This window comes from Thunnus albacares, chromosome 12, assembly GCF_914725855.1.
Source record: "Thunnus albacares chromosome 12, fThuAlb1.1, whole genome shotgun sequence".
In the NCBI taxonomy this organism is placed as follows: Eukaryota; Metazoa; Chordata; class Actinopteri; order Scombriformes; family Scombridae; genus Thunnus; species Thunnus albacares.
In genome coordinates this window covers 17,952,931-17,973,335 of record NC_058117.1, presented here as the reverse complement: position 1 = coordinate 17,973,335, position 20,405 = coordinate 17,952,931, and the positions used below count along the sequence as shown (strand labels likewise).

General features: G+C 37.5%; 2 protein-coding genes across 2 annotated transcripts in view; one reads left to right on the top strand and one right to left on the bottom strand.

The window, feature by feature from the left end:
• The first annotated feature begins 474 nt into the window (after positions 1-474).
• On the top strand, positions 475-14,556 carry pcmtd1 (protein-L-isoaspartate (D-aspartate) O-methyltransferase domain containing 1). Its single transcript, XM_044367977.1, has 6 exons — positions 475-715; positions 7,033-7,497; positions 7,699-7,801; positions 8,487-8,658; positions 11,260-11,383; positions 11,746-14,556. The coding sequence occupies exons 2-6, from the start codon at positions 7,191-7,193 to the stop codon at positions 12,117-12,119; spliced, it is 1,080 nt and encodes a 359-aa protein (XP_044223912.1). The 5' UTR covers positions 475-715; positions 7,033-7,190; the 3' UTR covers positions 12,120-14,556.
• A 3,480-nt stretch (positions 14,557-18,036) lies between these two features.
• sntg1 (syntrophin, gamma 1) overlaps positions 18,037-20,405 on the bottom strand; it is a 31,738-nt gene continuing 29,369 nt past the window's right edge. Inside the window, exons 19-20 of the mRNA XM_044369483.1 lie at positions 20,057-20,167; positions 18,037-19,932 (exon numbers count right to left, since the gene is read on the bottom strand). Of these exons, the coding sequence (XP_044225418.1) occupies positions 19,750-19,932; positions 20,057-20,167 (294 nt within the window). The 3' untranslated portion in view covers positions 18,037-19,749. The remainder of the gene's footprint in view (positions 19,933-20,056; positions 20,168-20,405) is intronic.

The following is a 20,405-nucleotide window of genomic DNA, read 5'->3' as shown; positions in this document are numbered from 1 at the left end:
GAATATATTTGAGGTTTAGCTCTGGGGACTCATGCTAACCTTTTGTTAGTACTTTCTGACATTTTATGGACTAAATGATTGATTAGTTAGCCTAACTGAAAAATAAATCTTGGCCGCAGCCTTAACTCTAAAGAATGCTACAAAAAAAAAAGTACATGTACACAAAAAAGACACAGCAATATTCCTTTGATATTGAGTTACTGTAGAAAAAAGTAGAGGCAATAGCTGTGATCTGAAGTGATATACATCATTTTAGTAAACTATTTAACACATTAACTCAAAAACATATTACAAAAAGTGCATGCACAATAAAAGCTACAGTTACACGAGCTTATTGCACCTTTGATATAGATAGATAGATAGATAGATAGATAGATAGATAGATAGATAGATAGATAGATAGATAGATAGATAGATATAGATATGAGCAGTGGGAGCAACAGTGCTTCCCTCTGTCGACAACGTTTTAAAACCACGTGACCTATGTTTACATCCACTCCTCAGCTGTTCTTTCTTCCACTCCGACTCCACGGCTCGTCGTTTCCACTTTCTACCTTTTCAACCAGCCAGCCAGCCAGTTAGTTAGTTAGATAGTTAGTTAACACAGTTAACTAGTCAGTGCGTGTCCTCTGAGAGAGACTGTCTGAAAGTCAGTGTCTTCACTAACCGTCGCATTGCTCGGTGCACAAGGAGTGAGTTAATGCGACACGACACTGTGAGTATTTATTTCTTTTTAGCTAACTACCAATTTATGTCCGTAAGTTAGCAGGTGTGTGTTCACAGTGTGAGTAAAACATTTGTTTACTGTGCCACAACAGGCCAGCTGCACTGTGTATAAGTGTGTGTATGTGTGTGTGTGTGTGTGTTTTCTAGCAGCTTACCTAACCTGCTTTGTCTCTGTTTTGATGATGGCGCACTCGGGCCCTTAAAAGCTAACGTTAGCCAGGTTGACTGCAACCCAGATGGCGTTGTTCGACACTAGACGGTAATGTAAACACTTGGCGTTCAATGTAAACACAATCACATCACTTGTCACTGCGACTAACATTTGTGCAATTCACACATTTTATTTTTTTTCGTGCACCTCGTCTTTGAATTTGATGCGTAAAGACAAGCAAGCGTGTGGAGACTTTCTGTCACAACCGTTAGCCACATCACACGGAAGAGCCTCCGTGATATCAGTTATTTTTGGTTTGTTTTTGTTTTGTTTTTTTTTATTTGTGGGATTTGTCAGCAGCAGTTATTAAAAAGCTGAACGGCTTGACATTTCAGCCTCTTCATAACAAACCGGTTTTGCCAGTTGCTACTAAAGATTGAGGTTAATCGCACTGCAGAGAGCTGGCCAGCAACTGCGTTTTGGTCGTCAAGTGGGAACAAAAGCTGGATGAATACACAAATACACATACACACACTGTTCATCGTTGTCAGCTTGTGTAATGAATGCTTGAATGGTCTTGTCGTGTTTCTCACAGATGTGGACGGGTTGGATTAATAAACAGCCACGATTAATAACGCTTGACAACATTTCATGAAAACGCTGTTGTTGTTTTGCTCCATCGCCGCACGCAGTGCGAACAAAGTGTCGAGCCAGCTGATTGGCTCACGAGGCTGGCAACTGCAGCACGTGACCAGGTGGAGAGCTGATTGGCTTCATCAGGTGTCAGTTTTGGGGGGAACATCTGTGGACACCACTGCATATACAGAGAAAAATAAACACCTGTAAGATGTAAACACAAGCTGATCAGAGTGGTGCACAATGGTGAAGGCGAGTTTAAAAAAGATCAGACAAGATATCACAGGTAAAGAACCATAGAAGGGCCGTAACACAACAACGTTATCAATTAATCTATTGAGTATTTTCCAGTTGAGTCAATCAGTTAAGTTAGAGTCTAAAAAACATCTCAAAATAGTAGAAATGTACTGCCACAGTTTCCCAGAGCTCAATGTGATGCCTACAAATTTCAAACAGTCCAAAACCTAAACCCTTCATTGACAATCTCACCTCAAGTTCCATTTACTAGCTGTTTGGGAGCTTTTGATCATAGAGAGTGATTTCTAGAGTTGCAACGATTAGTCAAATAGTCGATCAATAGAAAATTAATCACCAACTATTTTGCTAGTCAAATAATCGTTTTGAGTCATTTTTTTAAGGTAAAGTGTCCAATTTTTCTTGTTTCAGCTTCTCAAATGTAAATATTTTCTGATTTATTTAGTCTTCCATGATAGTAAACTAAATATCTTTGGGTTCTGGACTGTTGGTCGGGTCAAAACAAGACATTTTAAGTTGCACCTTAGGCTTTGGGAAACAGTGATCGACATTTTACACCATTTTCTGACATTTCATAGACCAAACAACTAATTGGTTAATCAAGAAAATAATTAATTGTATATTGGTTGCAGGTCTAGAGTTGTTAAAATGTCCCTATTCTTCTAAGAGTTTTAAGGACTTCTTGTCCATACTTGAGTTTCAAAGCTAATTTTTCTACCAGATCACAAGGCATGCTCCAGAACAGCTACTAAATGGACCTTGAGGTTTGTTTTTAGTCAACTGATGTTTCTGAGGTCATGAATGAACTCAGCAAAGATGTTTTATTTATTTAAAAAGTCAGAGATGTAAGAAGGGGTCAGCCCATTTAGCAGAATACAAACAAACAGTAAAATTGACTGTAGCTGCACTACAGTAATGTGTTCTCAGCAGATGTGTCCGGACTGAAAGCGAAGCATGCAAAGTCAGTGGAAAGACACAAATAGGGCACAGGTTTGATTAGGTGGTACAAATTTAGAGGAAGACACATCTTATCAAGTATTTTCAAGTGTTTCTGCTCACCCCAAAACTACATGACTCCTCTTCATTAATGCACAAAGACAACAGGAGCAAAAATCAGAGAGGAAGTCTAGCTGAGTTTGAAAGTTTGAAATGAGTTTGAGCCTTTTCAGACACACAATGTTGGTTTCTGTGGTTAGCTTGATACAATACACACCTCAACCGTCATGTCTACGGGCTATTTATGACTAAGAATACAAAAACAGTCCAGAAGTGAAATTTGCACAAATAAAACAAATGAAAATACACTTCCCATGCTGTCTGAACACACTATAAGATCTTTACCACTACTGGAGCAAAAAAATATATATATATGTTTAAAGTTTGGCCTCAGGGTGGAGCCAAAGTTAAGGCTGTGTTTTACCTAAATCAGAATCAAAATGGTTTATCCTCTGGTGAGTCATGTCCATCTTCCTTATTTTTTTGCCTCAAGAGAGACGCGAGAGGAAAGGTTGTTATGGTGAACCTTTTATGAGATTCTGGGAGTCACGTGTTGAGGTGGCAATTACAGAGTCAAGTCACAATATGACGTTGTTAAAATCCACTTTAATGATTGAATAACAAAGATCATTCTTCAATACGTGACGCTGTATGTAGAAAACACACCACACACTTTTACACCAGAAATGGCAAAATACATTGTTCATATTTATTGCATTAAAAAGGTGGTCAACAAAATTAAAAGGTGTCTCCTTATCGGGAGCACGACTTTGCTCAGCAAATACAAAGACTATCTGCTCTTTAGAATGTGTAATGACAGGTTATGTGTGAAAAGTTTGACACTAGAGGAGGGTCAGTACCACATTAAAATGCAAAGGATGAATCCTCCAGGAAGCGTGAATGTCTTCAAAAAGTTAAATAGATTTTTTTTTGTTTTTTTTTCCAGCTTTTGAGGTATATTAAGTAAAATTGGAAATTTCAGTGCAACTCTGGTGTCAGAAGAAAGGTCAGTGGGTGACACAAAATCGTTATGATTAATCTTCTGTGTGTCATGAATATTCAGAGCAGATTTAATTGGAATTGCGTCTTTTAGTTTTTTTAAGGTGTCTTGTTATGAAATAAAGTGATGGACATGTGGAAAATATGACCCGCTGGCAGCAGTAATTCAGATAATCATCAAATTCATCAGGACCAACGGACAAACTGACCAACCAACGCTTCTCTCCCTAGAGCCAGAATTTAGTACAAATGTCTCAAGGGTAATATTTTAATAGGAATCTTGTCTTGAAATTTTCACTGAGTGTGGAGAAGAGGACTGTGCAGATCCTTTCTAGTTGTCTCTTTGCGTAGAGGAATACTCAGGTGTACTCCAGTAACATATTCAGTTCATGTAGCTTGGTAAGAAAACACATGAGCATCTCTGTGGAATTTGCATTTGTAAAAATGCACACACATGCACGCATGTTGTATTAATAATACATTTGACATCACAGAGAAAACAGTCTTTAATTTATATCCCACACAGCCACATCTCATGAATTACACCTTCTGAAGTCCTTAATCTATCCTCCCCTTCAGTGTGAATTTTACATGCTCACATGGTTGTTTTGTTGCAGTGAACCTTCACACACCCGCTTCAAGAAATGTAAATCCACGGGCAGGATTTGTTGGTATGAAAAAATATGGAAATCATTCATCAAAAATATATTCTTCATGGCTGTTGTAGCTTGAAACACAAGTCAGTGATTACAAATGCTGCAATTACAAATTCACAAATTATGCACTCTTGTTAGCCAAAGTGAGATTGTGTGAAAGTGCTCAGGCATTATACTACAAAAGCATCTTCATAATTTTATAATATGCTGATAAAATGATGGTAACCATCAGGATTATTAGTTTACATCACACTGTTTGATGATGCAGTCTGTGTGTGCGTCCTGCTGTCCTAGACAGGCCTTTGGTGTTTAGTTACAGCAGTGGACTTGATCTGGTTTTACTGAAGGATCCGTTACATGTTTTGTTACCCAGAATGGCTCAGCGTGGTGTCCCTCTCCGGGTCATAGAAGCCAGTCATGACCTGAGCTGGCATCAACCCTATTTCCATATACGCCAGGGTCAACAGAGGACATCCCCCGTGTGTGTGTGTTTACCAGCACACTCCAGTTTACATAGAGCCATTTTTTTTCTTAGCTTCAAATGTTATTACCTCGTTGCTCTTTTTTGATTTGTCTTAAAGGAACGGGTGAGTAATGACCCCCCTGTGGATTATCATTGGTATGACTGTACTGCAGTGCCCAATAGCAATTTGCTTGTTGAATATGTCGTCTGACCCATTTTCCTGGATTTTCTTCGAACTGCAGGCAACTCACATGCATTACAGAGAGGGCAGAGGGAAAAAAATTTTTAAAAAATACACTGCTGTACGATCAGTGATGGTGAGTGAATCAATGATTCTCTTTGCCTGTGAGAAAGAGCCAATGGAAAATTACCTTACTAGGCCTCCTGCTACAAAGTCACCTCTGAATTTAATCTTTATTAGCTGAGTCAGATGTGGAGATGCTGAGAAGGCAGAGAGGGAATTCAAGACTTGTCTCCTGTGGCCGTATCTCTAGATATACCCTTTCACTCTGTAGCGAGGTGGGATATTTTTTGTTATCAAAGCGCCTGTGAAATGTTTAAAAGCTGACTAGTGTTAGGTTTTCCCCTCTTTTTTATTGCTCTGATGTTGTACTTTAGCTCAGAACTCACAAAGTAAATAACTTCCAGAGCACCAGAGATCAGTGGATAATTGACTCCTTCCACAAACATACAGCTCTGAACTTTTTTGGCCTGTGACCCCTTAAAATGAAGCAACTTGTGACCCCACATCACAGGTTCTGGTTTTAGTGTGAACATGCGTTGTGAGCAGCTCAGCTAAAGAGTGATTTATACCTTCTCAGGCTGTTGTCATTATAAGGATTTTTACAGGCCAGAAGTAGTAAAAGTATGCAGTACTTTACAAAAAACAGACAAGAATCAGTGAAAAGAAAGAAAAAAATAAATGTTATGTTTAGTCCATCAGATATACCTGATATAGCTCATCAAACATATAGTCAATACATTATTGTACATTATATTATCAGGGGCTTGCATGTTAGCTTGGGTTGGATGATATGACTATAAATACTGTGAGATGATATTAAATTTTCTACCATCAGAAATCTTGGCATACCATTTATATTATGGCAGCTAATTCTTTGGGTTTATTAGGCCGTTGTTTTGTGGGCAATGTTGTAAATCAATGAGATGGATCGGTTTATGGTAATATTAGGTTTTTTATGATTTTTTCCATCAATGTGATGATGTACCTGTTTTTATGTCAGGTATTAAACTTCACTGGACGAACAGAAAAACATTCCAGTCATTCCTGTCTGGATATTTTATCCATCAACATTTTCTCAATAGATTGTCCACAAATGTTAGCATATCACAATATTTATCAATATTACAATATAAGATAAACCCTCTCATGCTAGCTACCTGTGACATAACCCCATACCTACCATGCCACTTGGACACTTGGACATATAAATCAGCCTTACATGACTTACACCATGTTTGGTTGCGATGGTACCTGAAACAATCAGTGAAGTCCATCTGATCCTGAAAAATATTACATATACAGTAATTACACTGTCTCTTGTCTGTTGACAATGTGTGACCATGTTGCAGCACATAATTCAGCCTCTTTGACTTGACAAATAGACCTTTTCCATGGCAGATATTTGTACATATTGTTTGTGTTTTTCCTGCTGTGATTGTAAAAAATGGCCTTTATGCATTGACTAAACAATAAGGAAAGTGTGTGTATATGCTAGCTCATCTCTGTAAACCAGGGTGAGGTGACATGTAAAATGGTAATATTAAGACTGCCTACATGAAACCACAAATAATATTTTCAAATCCTTTTATTGGATTGTTTTTAAACATGACAGTTTGATGAATATAGTGTCTGTAATAAATATTCATTGATCCCATTACAAATGAAGTTTTCATCCTGATGGGAATTAATTTGGATAAACTCTGGTGTAACATGAGACTTAATTCATTCTTCAGTCTGTTTCTCTAACAGTTGTTAATTTTTCATCAAAAGACAATCCCAGTGTGAGAAGATTAATAAATCTTTACTTTTATCAGCATCTTACATCTGCGCTGTACTTGTAGATTTAACCAGATGCCGTATTCCCTAGCAGGCATATTGCCATAACGTGTTTATATAATTTTTCCAGGTCACTTGCTGCCTGGACATGACTGTTGTCTGAACTGACGCTAGAGGAGTCACAGCGGCAGGATCCTTCAGCCAGCCGTTCATCTCCATGCCACACTGAGGAGGAATCACTCATCCTGAGTACGAGTTCTGCCCTTGTGTTTGTCTTCTCTTTTCGCCATGGGGGGAGCCGTGAGCGCTGGGGAGGACAATGATGACCTCATTGATAATCTGAAGGAAGCCCAGTATATCCGCACAGAAAAAGTTGAACAGGCTTTTCGAGCCATAGACCGTGGTGACTATTACCTGGATGGCTACCGGGACAGTGCCTACAAAGACTTGGCGTGGAAGCACGGGAACATACACCTGTCGGCTCCGTGTATATACTCAGAGGTGATGGAGGCCCTCAAACTGCAGCCAGGATTTTCTTTCCTCAATCTGGGCAGTGGAACCGGCTACCTGAGCACAATGGTCGGCCTTATCATAGGTAAGTATGATGGCCCTTTTTCCAAATATGTGTTTTTGTCATGTATGAGAAATGCTCAGATGTTCTGTGAGATCTAGGTAAACAAATTAACGACGTAAGCACCGTGTATGCCTACGGTGCAAATCAACACCCATGATATGTAATAAGCGGTTCTGGGGACACTATTTAATGATTGCTCTTGATGTGTTGTTTCTTTTCAAGGGCCATTTGGTGTGAACCATGGAGTTGAGCTGCATAAGGATGTGGTTGAATATGCCAGAGAGAAACTGGATGAATTCATAAAGAATAGTGACAGCTTTGACAAGTGAGTACATGCAGGAAATGGAAAATAAGACTACAGAGTCTACAGTCATGTTATCAGATCTTAAAGGCTATACTAATGGCCCTTTCATGTCATGTTGGAGTCTGTGACTTGTAAATAATATAGCATTTATGTCAAGATCCAAGTTGTAATTGGGGAAACTCATATTTTTCTGAAATTTCAATATATCTGACTTGGAAGTGCCTGAACATCAACCAATGTCATTAGTTTTGCAGGTATTTGATCATAAACCAAAGTATTCTTTGGCCTGATGGCTCTAGATGAAAAGTTAAAGAATCACCAAAGTTATTACATTGAATCCTGAAGGGAACAAGCATGTCTGCACAAAATTTAATGGCAATCCATCCAATAGTTATTGAGATATCTCAGTCTGGACCAAAGTGGTGGATCCACCCACCCACTGACTTAACCATTCATAGAGCCAGCATAGCTCAGAGAGTGGATGTGTTCAAACCTGAGCACTAGTAACAGTTTTACCTGCCAGTTTGGCTCCTGTGCACCTCAAGACTTTGGCTTGCAAATTAAATGCATTTGAATCTCTCTAATTCTACTCATTTCATTTACATAATTCTATCACAGCTTACAGATATGATAATGAGCCTGAATGGAAGAAAAAAGTGTTTTCCACAGTTGTTAAATTTTATCCACTGTACTTTTTTTTTCACAGGTTTGAGTTCTGTGAACCCGTCTTTGTGGTGGGGAATTGCCTTGAAATCTCAACAGACAGTCACCAGTACGATCGCATTTATTGCGGTGCAGGAGTGCAGAAAGACCATGAAAATTACATGAAAGTACTGCTCAAAATTGGAGGCATTCTGGTGATGCCTATAGAGGATCAGGTAGGTGCTAAAAGCCATTGGAATAATACAGAATCAACACATCACCGTTGCTATTCAAAGTGCTAACATGAGGAAAAACCAAAGTTAAATAGCTTTGACCTACAAGATTGGTTGTGCAACTTTCACATGTATTATTGAGCCACAACTGCCCCTGGATTTGAGCAGCTGTGTGAGGAGCACACACAGCCCTGTTTAAATATATATGTTTTATTTAAAATGCTGGATGTGTGTGTGTGTGGACAGACTGGGGGGTATGTAAGAGGGCACTCTGAATATTTTGGGAAGCTGGTGGAGAAAAGGGTTGGCAAGAACCTTTTCTTAAAAGAAAACTAAAGATCCTGACAGATTCATAGACAATAATTTGGGGTAATTTAAGGCGTTTCAGTCAAGCAAAGCTTTTGTTAGATTAGATGTTGTAACTCTGAAGTGAGTTCAGCGAGTACAATATACTTAAAAGAAATCAATAATAACGTGTTATACAGTATTATTAAAGAAGGTAGAAGACAGGAAGGAAAAACAGCCTACACACTTATGAATCATGGTAGCTTTATATCTAAACAGCATGAAAGCACCACCACCCATTTTCACACAGGTCCACACTAATATGAATAAATTTCAAGACATATTTTTTCTCTTTGTTTGGGCCTTTCATCAACACACAAAACAAGCTTTTTAAAATTGCTCCTCAGGGTGGACACAGATGAAATCTCACATTGTAATAAGGGTAAGGGGAAAGAGAAAGTGCTGACATACTGTATGATCAAGACTCTTCAAAGGCATGGTTGGGCACTGATGTGTAGAAACAACATTAAGAAGCCGGCTTTTGCACCCGCAACTCTTTCCATCTTTTTGTATTTTTGTAAAAAAACAAGATATATATGTTGTCAGATGAGCTCAGAAGAATAAAAAATAAAGGATGTCCATACAGCAGCCCAGGAATTACTGTTAGTGTTAGTTAACATTTATGGCTCTTAATCAAATTACTGTTTTAAACATGTGCAATTTCAACAGAAAGCTGTACTGTCAATGTAAACATCTATTGTGACTATATAGGAAGGGAAAAAAAGTCATCACAGTGACCTTGCACCGTGACAACCAGCATCATCGTGTTAAATGAAGTACACATTAGTGATGGCTATGAATGGATGAACCTGGCATCTGGCCTCAAGGTGTCTGTGTGCTGGTATTAATGGACCTGTTGTGTGCCAGCTGAATTCCCCTCACACCATTACACCTCCCCCATCAAGATATGCACTTACTTTATTACCATGCATGATGAGTGCATAGCCTCATGTGGTTTAACAGTGTTTTGATAACTGTCATACTGTGGACAGCTAATTAGTTGTTAGTCTAGCCTGAGCCGACCAGATATCTGTCATCTACTGAGCGCCACCTCTTGCATAGCAAACTTCTCACACCAGCAAGTATTTTAAGATGTGTCTGGTAGGGGAAGGTATATATAGAGTACCAGTCAGAGGACATGCTTTCTCATTCAAGTGAAAGGGAAGGTGGGTCCAAAGTTTTGACTGGTATTGTGTGTATATATATATACTGTACTAGAAGTGCAATGATTAATAGAAAATGTTGATTGACAAAATTAATTGGCAACTGTTATGATAACAGATTAATTTTTCAAGCAAAAATTTAAAAATTGGATGGCTCCAGCTTCTAAAATGTGGGAATTTTTCACAATTTTAAAAGATGTTTTATAGACCAAATGATTTATCGATTAATCAAAATATTAATTTGCAGGTTAATTGATAATGTATATCATGGCTACCAACTGTCCCTTAAATATGTCTGGTAGTATTTTGGGCAATGTTGCAAATCAATGAGCTGAACTGATTGATGGCAACATTGGGTTTTATAATTTTTGCATCAGTGTAATAAATCACTCTAGTATTTAATTTGCTAGATTTGCCGAAAACATACATTCCTGACTTTATTTTATCTGTTGACAATTTCTCAATTGATTTTCAAGAATATTGTGTAGTATCACAATTAAAGCTGCAATGATTTCTTGATTAATTGATAAGTCAATTGACAGAAATATAATCGTTATCGCAATATAAATATACATATAGAGGATTTAATCAATATTTCCCATCCTTGTCTTTTGTAAGGCTTTTTTTTGAGATTGCTGCCTGTAAAAAGCCCGATAGCTTTACTGTCTTGGTGATACTCATCTCAGAGTTTGTTAGATTGTGCTTAAAGCCCTTTGTGTTCACATACTGAGCAAGTAATAAAACATAAAGTCCACATAAGAAATGGAATTAATCTTTCATGCAGCTATTGATGAAACATATATGCACAAGGAAAGAGGAGCGTGTTTCTTCTCCAGGGGCAGAGTTTATGATCTACTGATGCTTATACATCTGCCAGCCATACTGTAATAAACACCCGGGATTTAGAGTAAAATCATTAGATGTGTGAATGTAATTTAGTAAGCAGCTACTGTATTTATACAGAGATAATTGCTAGAATGAATCTCTGGTATCTATACAGTATCAACCACGGTAAATAATCCCCACATGAATCCTCTCTATACAGGTGGCAAATAAACATTGAGTATTGGATTCAGGTTTTTGTCTCTTTATGCAGCTGACCCAGATAACCAGGACTGGCCAATGCACATGGGAGAGTAAAAACATCTTGGCTGTGTCCTTTGCCCCCTTGGTCCAGCAGAGCAGAGCTGATGGAGAGAAGCCTGACGCTGTCCAACTGCGTGAGTTTCTCTGGTCTCTGTTCTCAACACAAAAAACAAAACAAAATCAGTCTTTGTGTTTTACTATTCCTAACTGGTCTTGAAGTGTAAAGCAGCAGGCAGTATTTCAAGTTAGACAGTATATTTAAAATGAAGTGATGAGACCATTCCTAAAGCAATATTTGCTTTGAGCTCGGCCTGCAGCTGGTTCATAGTGCCAGTTTTTTTTTTTTCCTTTCCTTGAAATACTGAGACAGAGTTTCCCTCTAATGGCCTTTCTTGTTTGTGGTGACCTAGTTGAAGGATTGTTGCAGTTTTATGGATTATTCTTATGTTTGTGGCGCATTGCCCTGAAGGACTGTGTCATCTCTCTTTGTCCTCAGCCCCAGTGACTGTTCGGAGCCTACAGGATCTGTCTCGGATCTACATACGCCGCACTCTCAGAAACCTGGCCAATGAGGACAGTCAGGGGAAGGGGATGGTGCAAAGAGTTCCCCAGAAGCGCAAACGCAGGCGCTGCCGACGGCGGCGCATCAACACCTATGTTTTTGTAGGCAACCAGCTGATTCCCCAAATGGTAGAGAGCGAGGAGGAGGAGCACCCAGAGGAAGAACATAAGGAAGTGGAGGAAGAGGAGGAAAGAGACATTGGCGAAATTGAAATCCTCAAGCAAGTGAACATGTTGAGAGACCAAATAATGGCTTTACCGCTGCCTGAGTCACTTAAAGCATATTTGCTGTATTACAGAGAGAAATGACTGATTCACTCGGTATCCACTCTTAATGAGTGCAGCGCCTGCTGAAATGCTTTTCTTCACTCTTTTCAGTACAAATGTAGCATTATTTCCATTAAATCTTGATGGCAAAACTGTACCGGAAAAAAGGCGATCATAGATAATATTGGATAATAATGTTATGATTGTCATGAGTTGTTAGTTTATGTTGATGTTTTCTTTTGATTTGTATATTAAAAAAAATGTAAAAAATATACTAAATGGACATAGTTTCAGAAACCCGTTTTGAGATTCAGATTTTATCACAAATGTCAGGATGTCTGCAGAAGTTTGCAGAAGAAAAATTGTATAAAAACAAAGTTCTTACTATATTTGTTAAAATATGATCATGCTGAGATGAAAAGTTTTATTGCACCTTTTTTAGAAGCTTTAACTTAATATCAGCGTCTGGTAATGATGTCGAAAGGAGCAAAAAGACGCTGAAAAGCAAATAAGGCCACATCCTCCCATTTTGAGTTAAAGAGTAAGACGTTCTTACGTAATCATGAATGGGGACACTTATGTCATTACTCCTCTTGATATTTTGTTTTTAGGTCAACGTGTTTTGTACCTCCCTATTATAAGAGATCACTCAGAGACGAGATTGGATCATAATATTTTCTACAGGGCACCTTTTCATGTAACTTTTTCTACAGGGTGCTTACATTCTTGTGTTTTCTCACTTTGCATATGAGTAGCTGACATCCTACTTGATATGAGAAGGTGTTGACGGCGTCCCTGGAAAGACCATTTATCAGACAGAACCCCCTCTCCTCTCCACGTTTCTTTTCTCTGTTGCTGATGAAAATATATGAGTTTAATGAATCATATCAGAGTTTTAAAATGATGAAACTGGTAAAGGGTGTTTTTTTTTTCTTTAGAGGAAACTGGTGAAGGAGAGGTGTTGGTTAATAGTGAGAACATGCATGAATATACTGTATATGTCTTGGGTATCTCTGACTTTGCTTCACATCTTCTAATTGGTCACTGGAGGTGATGTCCCAAGTGATCAAGTCTGGAAATGTAGTTGTGGAAAAAAAAAAAGAAAAAAAAAAAAGGATTTCAAGAATATTAATCAGTTAGATGGCCTTGAGACAAATCTCAAATCCTGTATAGTACTGCATTTTTTTTTTATTGACAGCAATGCAAAATCAGAATCGCTGAGGATTTTGAAGCCTTTTGTATCCTGGACTGTAGAAGTGTCCAACAAAGCACCTTATTCTGCAGTCCTCAAGTAAAAAAGAAATAAAATAAAAAAAGGTGCCATTTTTTTGGCTTAATTTGTATCGTGGATTCAGCTCGTAATGTAAATCCTATTAAAGTACAATTTGCTTGCAGAACTTCCCTGATAGTGATGGCTTTTAAGTGCCAACGTACCCCATCACATTAGGATTTCTGCGAGTTTTCTGGCACAGTAAATTTACCCAAACGATGGTATATTTCTACAAAACATTCCACAGTGAAAAAAAAAATATGAAAAAAAAAAATAACAGCACATCACTGATAGATGTCACAGTTTTTGTTCATGCTTTATTGTCACGGACTTGGGGAATTTTCTTCATCTTACTTTGAATGCATAATTTAGTATTTCCAAAAGCTGAGTTGAATGTTGTTGATATGAATTCTATTCAATATAAAAGTGATATATATGTGTTGTTATCATATGATTCTGCATACAGTTTAATTTGCATTTGGTTTGTTGTAGCACCCTCTTGCTGTACTGTAACTTCACACTGGGAACGTTGTACATCCAAACTCCACTGCTGTCTGTTAAATAGATAAGATATATTAGTGCTATAGATCTTCATTTTGTTCTGGTGTAATGAAAAATATTTTGTTTGAGAATGGGGCTGATTATTCTATTAGTAGTTTTTGTGTGTGAAGAGGTATCATTTATTTTCTGTAAGGTTTTGTTTTTTTTTTTTTTGTTTTTTTTTTACATTCATCAGAAAGCTTTGCAAGTAAGCAATAATGGAATCATTTCTCACCTTATAATTACCAAAAACAACATAGTCCCATTTGATTTGCGTAGTATCCATTAAAAATTCACATGACCAATTACAGGCATGCAGCAGTTTATATACCATTATCTGAAACTGTAATTGCTAATTAGAGAGCACATTAAGTATTGAAAGCAGGGGACCTACAACCTCGACTCTCAGGTCACGCCTTGCACCAAAGTTAATGGGACTGCTGTGATTTCATTTAATGTGGATGAGACTCGACTTCAAAAATGGCACCCGGTGAAAACCAAGTCATAACCAATTCTGTGCTCTTATATTAAGTTAATTCGTCAAGAGTCGAAACAATTCTGTTACTGTTTATCAGGCCTGGGTTGACTTCTCATAGTGTGTGCAGTTCATTTTGGAAATGTGTTGTTTCTCTGTAAATGTTTGGCACAAAAATAAAGGTCACAATCACATTATGCCTCTTCTAATCATTGTAACTGCTCTTTTTATGTCTTATTTGTTGGATGGATTTCTTGCCCAAGTACATCTGACATGGTCAGGGAGTCAAATGAGTCATAATGGCTCACAAATATGAAGTAGAAACAGTTGTAAAAATGCCAGTCTGGCATTCTAGTGACATAAAGCTTGTGATAATCTTTCTTTGTTTTTCTTACTTTTACTTGGCAGTGTAGTGACAGAGAGGAATTATGTGATGAAGAACCCAGGCTGGATTCAAACACGAGATGTCACAGTTACACAGAACGCTCATCACCCAACTGTACCGCTTTTCCAACAAATTTTTAAAGCTTGTCTCAATCCGTGAGAAGGCTTTGTAGATTTAGTGACATTCTGTGTGATTATGAACTAATTAACTACAATTATATCTTTCCTGCAGTGTAAACAACAGCTCTTATATGCACAAAAAAGAAAGTGTATGTGTCACAAGTTTATATGCATGTATTTAATGTTTGGCAAAACCAGTTTTTAGACCTTTAATTTATTTAAAAGTATTTCATTTGCTCAAATATGAAACTATAAAGCTACTGCTAGAGGCTTCACTCAACTTGAAGTGATACTTTGGCAATTTCTGTCCATAAAGTTGGGGGACTATATATAAAAAACACTCAGAATAGGTGCAGCAGAGGCTGAGTTACAGTAGACTGACTTTTAGTTGCTAGTATGGGTCAAGCTCCAAAAAGACTCAGTAGCATCTTTTATGAGAGCCTGATAAATGCTCCATGTCTTTCACACTTCAGATACCCAGGTCATATCACAGGTTTTAGGTTCAATTGAAGCCCAAATTGAGATAAACCTGAGGACATTTTTATAAAGTTCCCTCAAGAACCACAGAGGACTTTAAACAGTTTTCATAGAGTTGTGCTGCTTTTCACAAGTGAACTAAACCTCATGTGCTATCCCTATAAAGGCTGTGCTGATCTATCAATGGGAAGATTTACTAGATTTAGTGACAGGCTGTGTGAATGTGATGAACAAATAAACTTGAATTACATGTCTTGTAGTTACTTGGTGCAGTGTAGACTTGCTTTGCACAAGCAAACAGGATCTTATCTGTACAAAGTAAAACCAAGAGTGCATGTGTTATAAACCTATGTATATTATCCCCTTAACATTTCCCTTTTGTTTCCTTTTGTTTAGCTTTAAGGTTGTCAAAATCATTTTATTCCACAATATCTCAAAGTACCATCCTGTATTTCAAGCATCTGTGTTTATTATGGCTGCAACATTCCATGAAATGGTGATAATGGTGGGATTCTTGATGTCTTGTGTGTCATTTCATACACTATTTATACATTATTTATACACTATTTATACATTATTCAGCTTGACATGTTTGGTATCTGGAATGTATAGTAAAATGATGTGGATTTGATAATGAGTGACCCACCAATAGACAGCTGCGTGTTAAGAGGATGTATACTTGAGATATATCAGATATTATCTGACATAACCCCCCCCCCCCCCCCCCTCCACCTGCAGGAAACAGAGAGGTAACACTGTTACAAGATGCATGTTTTGATGGTAAATATTCAGTTTTTGGACCTTGCATTCATTGAAAAAATAAATGTATTTCAGTAATGCAACTCAGTAGCATCTTTCATCAGATGCGGTTTTGCTGCTTAAAATTTTAACTCAGGCTAACACAACTCTGATAACATCTTCAGGGTGATTTTTTTCAGACTTTGGAAAGCTCCCTCCAGAGCCACAGAAGATATTATACAACTATCTGCACTTAAATTGGAAGTATACTCAGTATACCACAATTAACTTTAAGTAGATTTGACTGTGCTCATTTGAGACACAATAAAATTCTAATGTCCCTAATGTCTCTTAAAGTGTTGCTGGATTGTCCCTGCCAATGTTTTTACCAATCTATGCAGCGTTGACAGGATTGTGTGTTTTCTGCAAAAAAAAAGGTGTGCTATTATAATAAAGAGTGAAAGAGCAGTATATGGGGGATACTGCACCTGATGATCTGTACATATCGTTGACTAGCAGCAGCAGCAGCAGCAGCTGTGGAGTCAGTGAAGTGGAGCATCTGAAGCGGTTCATATTTATATTTGAGATGATTTAAAGATAGGTTTGAGCAACACTGTGACTCTGTCATGAAACTCTTGAGTTGTGTCGCCCAAATCTACAAACTGAAAGGACAGAATCTCAGATGAGGTTTGAAAACCTTAAAGCAGCGAGTTACAGAGCAGCACATTACCTACAGCTTTCTATACATTTATTTTACTGTGACAGTTATTGTGACAGTCTGTGATATGTTATTTTTAAATATTAATTTTGGCCTCAGATTTCAAAATCTGAGAAAAAAAAATTATGATAGCAGTCCGGTTTCAGGCAAGTCAGCAAATACATATTCAGTAAACATTTTGCATTCAGTTTCTTTATGTGTGTCTGTGTGTTCACATGTGTCTATGAAAGAGAAAAGAGGGAGCAAGTAGGGAGAGCAGGGTTGGTTGTTACATTCATTAGATGTTGCTCTCTAGAGGGCGCTGTTAGAAAATATTGGTACTGAAATGTTCAGAATTGGGGTTAGAGGTCGCCTACAAGGTCATTTCAGGATTAAGACACTTGACATCGAGGTGAGAGGAGTTTTAGTGTTTTTATGTCAGAATGTACACTACAACATGTGGTAGTAAAAAATCCCATTTAAGGATGTTTGTCACATGCTCTTCAGGCTTGATTGTCACATTCATGAACATCCAACATGAAATTAGACATTTTAAATTCATTTTTAAGATTGCATCCATTTTTTTATTTTTCTCCATTAAAATAACGACCCCATAGTGTTTGACTACCGCTCTCACAGTGGGGATGGTTGTCACAAGTATCTTTTGAATAGAATAAGCTTAAGGAGAGTACGGTCACTTCATTCCTACCTGACGCTTAAGGCTGCCGTTGCTCATTGAAAGGCAATCTATTAAGGACACAGTTTTTGAGGGATTCAAATGAAAGTAAAAAGTGTGACTAACAACCCTGTTCTCCCTACACATGCACAATTATTTTGGCGGTCTAACAAAAAAAGTCCAAACCAAAGTTCAAACCAAACCTAGGCCCTTGATAATAACACATTCCCACCATGCACTATGTGTATATTTGAATTATATTACCTAATATTATATCTGGAATAGTAATTTGAGTAAACTAAAATTATATTTTGAGTAAATACAGGAAAATGACTTAAGAGTGTCTCAAAATAGTAGTCAAATGCACTGAAAGTTACTTACATTTCATTAATATACTATGTATTAGTCAGACTGTCAAAAATATTATAAGTGGAGAAATAATAGCACTTTTTTGAGTACAGTCAAAAAACATTTTGAACTCATAGCACACCTCAAAATGTGATTGGAGGACTCCTCATGACGAGTAAACTGTAAGTAAAAAAAAAATAGACCACAAGTGAGCCATGTTATAAAAGGTCTCATTTATTAATTTATTACACAGCATATTTGTTAATAAAACATCTGCAAAAAATAAAATAAACCTCACTCTCTAGATCCTGTGTTATAAGGGTATGCGACCGACTTAAAGCACAAAAGCCTCACTCAGACTTTCTTTGCATAGACTGCACCACCATTAGTCTCCCTCAGACACTCGTGTCAGCTTAACAAGCCCACACAGTACCGAGCACTTTATTGACCCCATTTAATTTGCTTCCCTCTAGAGTTTACTTACCAACGGGCCTCTTCTGTTTGGACTCTACTTTGTAAATGGAAGGTAAGAGCATGATTAATTGTGCTAATTGACCTGAACTTGAACTCTTTTTGAATATGATCGTTTAGTTGTCACTCTGCAGCGATTTATAAACTGTTTAGCGCAGAGTGACGTTTAAAGGGGCATCTCAAACCTTTAGAGGCCATGATGCTACATACAGTATATTTCTGTTTTCCTTTGTGGTGTGTTTTTCTCATTGTCAATGAAAACCTTTTAATTATATTTACAAGTCAAAAAAGATCAAATATTCCAAAAAATACACCATAGCTGATTTTATTCTTCTAAATTGGTCCATAGAGTAATAAACAATGAAGAGAGCACGAGGTTATGAGCTATCTACCTACTTGTCTCTGGCGCACATCAAATTAACAAATGCCCTAATCCCTACAAGTAATCCCTCAAGTAATCGCCATAATTCATAATTCTTCAGAGTTCATTTGAATGTCAGTGTTTATTTACATAATCAAGTTTTGGTGGAAAAAAAAAAATGCTATAAAACATCATAGAAGGCGTCTACTTTTCTAATCATGTTTATAGAGTGGTATTGTCAGATTATGTTCGAGTGGATGGTGAACCTGATTATCAAAGTGTCACTCTTCAGTCCATATAATAAACTCTATGCTTTCATACAGCATCGTGAGCCTTTCCTATCCATTAATCCAGGAAATGGGTATATTCTGAGCTCACAGGTGGGTTTACGTCATATACAGAGAAAAAAGAAATGAGTTGACTCGGTGTATTTGTACACACTGATCTAAAACATTCATTTCATCCACCAACGCTGCCAGCAAACTTTTGTCTAATCGAATTTAGTTAAATTTTGGACTGCAAGATCAGATTGATGCTGCTATTTAGCTTTTAGTTGGACTCTTATTACACTTTAGTGGAAATTCTACTTCTTATTGATGTATGTGTGCAGGTAAGAGTAAAATAGAGAGCGTCTTACAATCTTGTACATATCCAGTGTCATTAAATATCCTCGCAGAAGTTCAAGTGATGCCGGCTGATGTGGAGAAAAAAAAAAGGCTAAGATGTGTTTTGATTAAACTCCAAATCACCTCAATAAAAGGAGAAATAAAAGAAGACTACCTTGGGAAAACAACTGCATTTTTTTCTTTGTGATGTGTCAATAATAAGGATGTCTGAGGATCAAGAGAAGGACAAATTCATTTAAAAATATTTTTTGAATTGCACACTTTGTGTGTGAGTCTTTCTGTGAAGTTATTCAAAGTAGAGCTTCGTGTTTAGGTCCAGATGCTTTCTTCAGAGATGTCGAGTGTTTCGCTCCTGAGGAGTTCCATCACTATGCACAGCTGTCCTCCATAATGTCACGTGTCAACATTTTTTTTTTTCAGTTCTCCTGTCCTCCATTTTAGGCCACAGTCATGACTAAGTTAGAGGGGCTCTGGAGAGAGCAGCACCTGTCAAGTGGCATATTTCAGTTTAGGTGTCTGTGAATTACACGAGATGCTGGAAAGTGAAGGAATCCCCGTGGTAGTTGCGTTGCCTTGGCTCTCCACAAACATCGGGTCCAGGCAAGCAACTTTGGCAGCAAAAAAAGCGTGAATACAATGAAGCACAGCAAAGAGGTTTGAGAACTCCAGCTCCTAAAGGAGAAAAAAAAAATCAATACGCAAGTCATACGAGGGTAATTCATTTTCTTTAACCTTGTTGCTTTGAAATAACATCTCTTTTGACATGCAGTATTAAACATCTTTCAAAGTTAATTACCTTTGCTTCAATAGATTTGGAGTCTTGATTTTGGAATAAAAACTTGATCTTGCTTTTCCCGTCATCAGATGATCCTTTTAGTTGGGAGAACTTGTATCTCCACAGCACTGCCTGAAACGTAGAAATCAAGACATCACTCTCACTTTAAAGTTTAAACAACAGAAATATAACTATATATTTTTATATGATGAAATATGATTTGTGAATTCCTACTTGTGTCACAACTTCATGAATAATTCATATTAAAATCAACGTGGATCCAGTGAGAAATAGGGCACGTCAGTTGCGAGATATAAATTTGTTATTTTTGCCATTGGGAAATTTATGAAGCCGGAGCAATTTCACCTGA